The 9,026-nt window shown below is 40.6% G+C and overlaps 1 protein-coding gene across 1 annotated transcript in view; it reads right to left on the bottom strand.

Moving 5' to 3' along the window:
- LOC104948379 (AF4/FMR2 family member 2-like) overlaps nucleotides 1-9,026 on the bottom strand; it is a 74,654-nt gene that overhangs the window by 23,329 nt on the left and 42,299 nt on the right. The window contains exons 5-9 of the mRNA XM_010774571.1: nucleotides 7,887-8,004; nucleotides 6,268-6,367; nucleotides 6,012-6,159; nucleotides 5,661-5,876; nucleotides 4,090-4,300 (exon numbers count right to left, since the gene is read on the bottom strand). Of these exons, the coding sequence (XP_010772873.1) occupies nucleotides 4,090-4,300; nucleotides 5,661-5,876; nucleotides 6,012-6,159; nucleotides 6,268-6,367; nucleotides 7,887-8,004 (793 nt within the window). The remainder of the gene's footprint in view (nucleotides 1-4,089; nucleotides 4,301-5,660; nucleotides 5,877-6,011; nucleotides 6,160-6,267; nucleotides 6,368-7,886; nucleotides 8,005-9,026) is intronic.

The following is a 9,026-nucleotide window of genomic DNA, read 5'->3' as shown; positions in this document are numbered from 1 at the left end:
CGTCATTACATGTTATCCGCTGCAGATTAAACCTAATGCAAATTCCAACACTACAATTAGCCAAGTCTGTACTGGGGAAGAGATAGGAGATGAAGGCAGTGAACCGGTCAATACTAGCCGTGAACGCCGGTTGCCTGTGGCCGATCAGTTACTCGTAATCAGAGATGTCAAGTATCACAGTCCTGCCAGTCAACGTTACTATATTAGCACAAACGCCACTCACAATACATCACATTCGAAAGGTATATACCCCATTATGATACAAGTGAGCATAGCTATTAGTAAGCTGCAAAGTATGTGATTGATGCAGTTACTGGCAGGACTGTGACGTAACGCGGAACATCTTGCAACATCTACAGCGACCACGTACATCGCGCCCAGTATCAGCCGAATCTCCGTTACCAATGCAAACCACACTATGTTACGGTGCTGTACCGGAGGGGAGAGAGAGCAGGGAAGGAGGGAGAGAGAGCAGCGAAGGGGGGGAGAGAAATGTTAATACGTTTCCTGATAACTTACCTAATGCAACCCACATTACCTTCGAGCTGTCCGAGGGAGAAGAAAGAAGCAAGGAGGGCAGCTATCTTGGGTGAAGTGATCGGCCGTTAGTACAGAAAAATGTTACGCTAACGTCACATCACAAAATGTAAAGTTAGCTAATCATATATCAGGCTATAACAACGTAGCATTGATAATATAGTACGTTACTGCAAAGACTGTTGATACTGACATAACGAAACTAATGCGCAAGTATCGCCGTATCTTGCGTACTAGATGCAAATCCAAACTATGTTACGGTGGCTGTGCTGGGAGCGTCCTACGTTTCCCAACCCAGTTTTAGATCCACTTCCCGGCATTACGCCCAAGCATCCGACCGTGGCGTTACGTCACAGCATTCACCTGGCGTTACATCCCTATGGTTACATCACTGCCTCCACGCGGCACACCTGCGAAATTCTGAATCTGACAAGCGAAAATACCGTCCCTTTTAACGCTGCATAATACACACTATTGTTGGTGACATCATGTGGACATAATCACCTCCGCTTGTTGTGTTGCTACACGGACCCTTTAGTGGGAACCCTGTAGCTTAGCTATTCATTCTGCTAAGCTTACATGCAGAAGCAGTCAGTATTAACCCTAGATGAATGGATAAAAAGTGTGGAAGTCCTTCTTGATACACCGCCTCCGACTCCTTTCCTCGGACACCACTAATATACATATAATAGTGCTTCTTTGTCAATATGACTGACGACCACACTTATGCAGTGCTGAGGAATGTTAATTAATCATTTAATATTAATTCCTGATGGATATAAGAGGGATACATTAGCAAACTTCTGTATATATCTAGGTATCATTAAATAATGCTGTCAGATAAATGAAGTACACAGTAATAGTCAAGGTTATATTCAATATTCTGCACTATATAGATATAGATATTTAAAACGTCTTTTGTTTGTCCTGAAAACGATATTTGAGGATACACACAGGCTATTTATAGATGATAAAACACCAGTAATACAATCTCAGGACTCTTCGATATGGCTTTGATTACAGGATCGTTTACTTTCAGTCAACACATCCTTAGGAAAGACAAAAAACAACTATTCAATATCCTGCTTTAACGCGACCGCTATAACTGCCGAAGATGAAGTCTATGGCGCTATCGCTTAGAGCTACGTCGATCCTTGCGTAATGCGGAAGTGGGCGTGGTTAAATCTAAACTGGGTTCGAAAAACGATAGACGCGTACCGGATGGGAGAGAGAGAGCAGCGAAGGGGGGGAGAGCAGAGATGTAATACGGTTTCCTGATAAACGTTACCTAACGCAAATCCACACAACTGCTCAACGCAACTAATAACTATTCCCGCGGTCAGAGAGTGGAGATGTTTACCCTTTTTGATGCAATATGACGCGTTTGACGTATGACATTAAAAAAAAAGCCGTTTTTAAGAGCAGAGCTCAAAATTGCTCCTTTCCCTCTGAATTCCTGCCCTTATGTCTCGTAAAACATATCAAATCCTACATTCACTTTTTTAATTGTAATTTTCAAGCAAGTTTAAGCATAAATGTAGAAAAAAAAAAAAACCTGCAAGTTTCTCTTTAAAATGAGCTGCTTTTGTTGCTGTCGATGTCAACACGCACTTTTCCCTTTTGTAAGTATTATAGATGGGTCTCTGATCTCAGAGTTCTTTGAGCATATTTTATTCCGAATGATGCAAAAAATACAGAAGGTCAATTTGTTTTTAGAAGCGATCAGACATAATGATGAGTCACCGGTGTCAACAAGCTCAACAAAGACTAAAGCATGGCACATCCTAAAAATAATCAGATTACGTTGTGGTTCACTTCTTTTCTTATCCGACTTCTTTTCTTATTTTATTTCAGTAGATTTTCTCTGGATTACATAAAGTCAACATTTACAGGATCATTTATGTTGGATTATGGACTCATTTGAAATAATTAAATACATTACATTTGTTTTTTAATCAATATATTACCCTTTTGAATAAAATGAAATATAAGTGCACTGATTCCAGTCCTTTAAAAAAAGATCTGTAATAAATTTTTAAGCCAGATTACAATAAATGTCCTTTTATTTCTTTTTCTCCTTGAAACCACCCAATCTTCATAAAACCACAGTGCTCGGTCATTATGGGATGAGACGACGGTCGATGCCTCAGTCCTCTCTCTTTGACTCCCTCTCTTAATCTCCACATTTCCATGAAACCAGCCGACGTTGAGCCATAATAGTCATGTAATAATACAGTTTTTATCCCATTGGATTTTTATGGCTTTGACAAATCATCCAGAGACAATAAGGATGAAGTGATCATCACAGGATGATCGGACAGTGTTACATGTGTGCAGTGAGGGTTTCTTCACTTATTGTAGATGTGGATAAATGAGGGGTACATTTCCCAAGGTGTAATGCTGTCAATGTTAATGCTTGTGATTCATCTGGGAACATTTTGAGATGTTAAAACTATGTAATTGTTCACATAACCAAATTTGACCTACATTTTCTCCCATAACACCCACTTGGATGTTTACCATGAACTGAAAAGGTATTGGTAAATTGGTACAAGCTACATGTATTCACTGAGTAGAGACCACTGGACATCAGTCTTTACATGTGGTGAAAACATTTTGCTTACTCACGCGCCAACTAGTAGGGATGGGAATGATTATCCGAATATTCAAAATGATTCAGGTATTCAATTATGAGTTCATTATGAATATGTTTTTTTTTATGTAATAATTCGTTTTTTTTTAATGGGAGGTGTGCCTAAAAGGATTAAATATTACCAAGTTGATTCATTAAATTTATATGACGATGCCATTTAAAATATCTGGATCCCTGACACAAACACCTGCGTTTTGTAGCACAGCCTCTCTGCTCGGATATCAGAGAAAAGCTGTCCGAAATGTATAAGCGAGTACCCGATGAGCGCTCCTGCTGATGATACCGCTGCTGCCGTTGTGGACCATGTGTTCCAGGCGGAGGGCACCAGCGCAGCTCCAGAGTCAGACAGTGAGAACCAGCCATGCCCAGCTGCAGCAACGACCCAGAATACAAGGAAATGGAACTCTACTTCAGTGAGCTGTGCACCCCATCCCAGGAAAACCCACTACAGTGGTGGAGGAAAAACGAGGAACGGTTCAAAATACTTTTTTCTCTTTTTTTTTTGTAGGCTACGTCAATTCGGTTAACCGGATAATCGATTTTCATGGCGGCAGCAACAATACTACAGTACCAACATAAGTGTGGCACTGATTATACAGAGGGCCAGCCAACCAATCAGAGCAAACTGGGCTCTGGTTTCAGACAGAGGGTGAAAAGAGGTGCTGCAGCACAGACAGTATGAGAAAAATAAAGAGCTTTTTGAACATTAAAGCATGGAGACATGTCACAGTAGAGGAACAAAATACAAATACGATCCTGAAAATGAGCAAAATAGGGCCCCTTGAGTAATAACTAGATTAACTTTGAGAGATTAGTATTATTATATGCATCCGTTAGGCCATCACTGACAGGAAACGTTATATAACACACACATGTGTATTCCACCTCGAAAAACTAACCTGGTTTACACTGACAGCAGGAATTGGTGTGGGGGTTTGCTGGAGTGCGGCTGGTGTAGTCGCTGTGTTGTTGTTTGTGTTGGTAGCACTGCGAGGCTCTTTCCTGGGGGCTGTTTTCCCACTGGGGGGTTTGCTGCGTGGCCTCGGGGGGTTTTGAAGCTCGAGGGAGGGAAGAGGCAACAGGTCCTTCTCCCTCTCCCTCGCTGCAGGGCTACAGCGGAGAAAAAAAGGCAGCGTCATATTAAATTCACCCTTGAGCAAGGCACTGCTACAGTCATGCAGTATCTCACTGACAAACTGCAGCAGATAATGCTCGCCTTGGCCAGCTGCAGGGGGGGAATGTGTGTTCAAATGAAGAAAATATATAAGACAGCGTGAAATAATTGAAAACAGCATGCATTCGGGCGAACTTGTTAGAATGCGGAAAGCCTAAAAATGGAAAGGGGAAGGGAATGAGTGTCTGAAGGAGAAAGGAACAGAGAAACAAAAATCTGTTTGTCTCACAATTAGCCAAACATCAAGCTGAGCAACCAGTTTGGCATCTACTCAATCTGAGCATTCTTCACAACAGATGTGGGAGTGACGGGTCTAAATGGCAAGCTGCCAAGAGGCTCACTCTAAGCTCTCCATGCTGAGTGACAGTGTTGCCTTAACACTGCTCCTAGTTATACCAACAACAAATGACATGTTAGCTATAATATACAGTTACTAGACGTAAATCATTTGTTCAAACAGTTTGGTCCTGCCTGAAATATCACACTTGAGAGTAATTAAATTGCAGTTATAAGACTGCTCTCCACATGCTCATTCACTCAGATGCCTTCCTGTATGACATGGGATTTAGCTTTATAAATTAAGAGCTAATAAAAACAAAACAGATCATTTCAAGGTTTCTTAATATTTACAGCAATAAAAAAGCACTTGCTATGTTAAGGTAAAGGTATTAGTGTTATATCTACCTGAGCAGAGACTGAAGTCGCTTTTTTTGTGTGCATTTTAGAGCATGTGTGTCCCTGTTTGTGCACTTCCTAGCTACCAGCCACAATTTTGCACTGTGCTTATGCGGCATTTAAGTAAGGGGACAGGGAGACCTACAGTACGCGAATGAGTGTTGGCGCCTTTGTGGGAACATTCTAGTAACTTATATTTATTGGTCCCCGTGCCCCATAAAACCTGGACCTGGTACACGGAACGTATTCATTTTATTATACACTGTTGCCCATACAGTTGGAATCATTTGGTTTCTCTTAACTGTGGTTTAATTTTCACATATGTTTGGGAGATATTGATCAATAAAGCTTTGAGAAGATAAACACTTTATCTATCAAGAATAAATCATATTGTCACAACCGTTTCATGAGAAGAGCTAAACAATTAAATGATTACAACTTTATGGGCAACAGTGTAGTAAAAAGAAAAGTCTATAAAAAGGTCTCATTGACTCTAAGCTTAACATTATGTTTATTATTATTATGATAATTTAAATGTTATTCTAGAGCACATTTAAACAGCATATAAGTAGTCTTTATGTAGGGATACATCAAGCTTAACACACAATGTATCCTCCTTACCTCTGCTGGTTTGTTCTGCTCCACGTCTGGCTCTGATTCTCCTCCACACTGTTTGACCTCTCCGTCCGTCTGGGCTGTTTCTTCCCTGTGGTGATCCTCCTCGGGGTCGTGACCTCCGGCCCTGACAACAGGCCTGGTGACATCCTCATCTTTGACCTCTGACCCTCCCCGGAGGCCTTCTGGCTCAGCTTGGCCTTGGCTTTCTCTCTGCCCGGGCTGCAGGGAGCGAGAATAGTTTGATCTTTGTTGTCATTTGTTGCAGACAATTATTCTATCAGCGTGTATTATACAGATGTCATTTGACAAGTTACATGGGCAAATTTCCCAAACAAATACACTTGTATCCCCTACCATAAGGCTCCTCTGGGTTCTTTGCGTTCGAGCGTGGGTGCAGCAGGAGCAGGAGCAGGGGTGCTGGTGGATCCACAGGGCTTAGTCTTGACAGATGTACCCACTCCTGGTGCTTCTCTCCCTGGAGAAGTACGCTGGGGGATGGCGGCTGAGCAGAGGACCATTTAACCAGAATTAGTATCAATCCAAACAGGATCTCTTTTTACTGCATTACTAGTTGCTGATTGACACAATAGCTATAACGGACTGTACCAACCTGTGGCATGTTCTTGCTGAAGGGGAAGCAGGGGTTTGGTTTGAGCTTGGACTTTATTCAACCAGCTGTCTAACTGCCACTTGTTGGCGGAGGGCTCGGGCTGCAAGGGAACACACATTGTATAGGTTAAATATTCCACTCAACTCCCGCATTGTATTAGGATGGTTGTTGTGTAGTGTATGGAAGCCCAGAGAGGCAAAGCATTATTCTGATGATTCATTTCAGTCGGGTCTGAATTGTTATCTCTAATGTGTTTAATAAAATAAGTATTGCCAGGATAATATAAATCTGATAAAGTCACTTTTTTTTCATCAATGAAAATAGGGGGGAACAAAGTTTTCAGGTGATTGGCATTGATGTAATACTCATTTTGGCCACAAGAGGCTGAAGGGCACCTCATGTTCTAAATAGGATTAATCAGTCATAGTTCCACCAAAAACTTTAAATACATCCAATAATATGTTTCAAATACATTTAAAAAAAACACGACAGTTATGGTACATTATTAGCTAAACATTATATATAGCCTTGTTTCCTGGCAATAAAAGTGTTTTTAAGAGATGAAGAAAGAATAAGAAACAATCGAGGTAAAAAATCTCAAGGGCAGTTACAGATGTGATTCCCTTTAATAACTTATTAATTATTTCATTGGAACGTTTTTCTCTATGTATTCAGTTACTATGTTTTGAATTATTTAAAACCACGACAGCATATCTTTTACAGCTACAGTAGTACATGATTATCTCACTTTCTCCCGGTGGATATGACTGTATATGCATAATGAAACCAGGCAGCGTTGAGACGTTGAAATAATGACAAACAATGTTATAATACAGCTCTCTGCAGTTAGACTTTTATGACTTCCAGAAAACCACCCAGAGACTATAGGAGGAGATAATGTGCATCAGTCAGACGAGGCAATAGAGATGAATCAGGGAGAATAAAATGAAAGTGTATCCGTCTCCTGATAAAATGTGAACACCTTTGGAAGTCTCAGCTGCAGACACACATGACAATGTAAAAATATTTGACTGCAAGTTGTTGAATTATTGCTTAACATTGGGACTGAAGCATTAGCTTGTGTTACAGAATTCCCAAACATTAAGCAGTCATTCAAAAAAATTGCCTTTGATAAGAAATAAGGGTTCGTAATCGTAGGTAAGTCATTATTGGGGCTAGGAATATGCAGGTGGCCACTGTACTGCCTGTTTTGGAACAATGGAATAAACCATTATTAAGTTTGATTTATTTCTTGTTTTATACCTATACCTATACCTACCTAAATAAACGCCCTCTTGTTGCTACTGTAAGAGGCTGAATGCACTTCATTTATGGACCAGAGTGACCGCTTTATGGTTGTTATGTTCAGTACCACTGAGACAGCTGCTTAAACATAATAAATGATATACATTATAGAATACCTCAGAGCTGTTTTTCTTTTGCATATTGTCTTATACCATTTATTTTGTATTATATCATTACATAGTATTTTTTCCGCATAAAATAAATAATTAAGCGTGTTTCTTAAAAAAAAAGGACAAACAGTTCTGCGTATGTTTTCCACGTCATATGTCTCATTATATCCACAATTTTAGCACAGAGTTTAATTGTCATTATACCTCTGGAGTGTGTGTGCGCGAGGCCTGATTGTAATCGCTGTCACTGGAGCTGCTCTCCGATTCGTCTGTGTCCGACTCCGAGCTGCTCTCTGATTCGCTGCTGCTCCCCGACGCCGCACTACAGGAGAAATAAATCAAAGTTCTGTTGAATAAGGATGTTCAATAAGTCGTTCCAACAGTTAGGAAAAACTAATTATTTCTAAATCCAAACTTGAGAAAATAACTAATATATCTATAACATGGGAGGATTAAAACAACAAAACAAGGACAGTTCATGGCCACTGTGAAACCAGAAACATACAGGATTTGCCCATTCTCTCGGTTAGATTTGTTTTAATTAACCACCTGAAAAAAGGCACTAATCATATTATGGTCTTGATTTAGAGATGTGTGGATCGGGTAATTGTCTCCACTGTCGTAATGCATAACATCAAGATAATTCCTAATCTACTCCGACTGCCTCAATTATCTATCGCATCTTTGAACTCTTGAGTAACAGAGAACTCTCACCGAGCTGTGTTAACGAATCTTTGTTTATCCCTTCTGATGTTATGCATCTTGATTCACCAATTAAAACAAACAAAAGGATACATATTGGAGAGGCAGCCACCGTGTCACTCATTTAAATAGAAATCACACAGAATTGAATAAATGTATCTAATAAGCACATAAAATCATATTTTTGAACCCCTTCAATTGTCTTCTCCTCTGGTGCTTGGCTCGGCCTTGTGTTCATCCATCCCTCCACAGTGCTTTGAAACGTCCTCCTGGAGGCAACACACTCGCACGTCCCGACTTAAGAATACACACAATCGCGCTCGCTCACACACAGAAAATGGCAATTATGTGTAGTTCTCTCTTTGTGTACGTGTGTGAGTGTGCATGTAATTTCAGTTCAAGGCTGCCATCACAGCAGGCAGCAATCTGTGTGAGCAGTCAAGCAGCAAATCCATCAACTGTTCCTGAGGCAACACACACACACACACACACACACACACACACACACACACACACACACACACACACACACACACACACACACACACACACACACACACACACACACACACACACACACACACACACACAACACGCCTCCCTCAATTCACTGAGACGTAGACATTTCTAATATTGTTTACA

Source organism: Notothenia coriiceps, unplaced genomic scaffold (assembly GCF_000735185.1).
Source record: "Notothenia coriiceps isolate Sejong01 unplaced genomic scaffold, NC01 NC01_scaffold00014287, whole genome shotgun sequence".
Lineage (NCBI taxonomy): Eukaryota > Metazoa > Chordata > Actinopteri > Perciformes > Nototheniidae > Notothenia > Notothenia coriiceps.
This window is presented reverse-complemented; position numbering and strand designations above follow the sequence as displayed.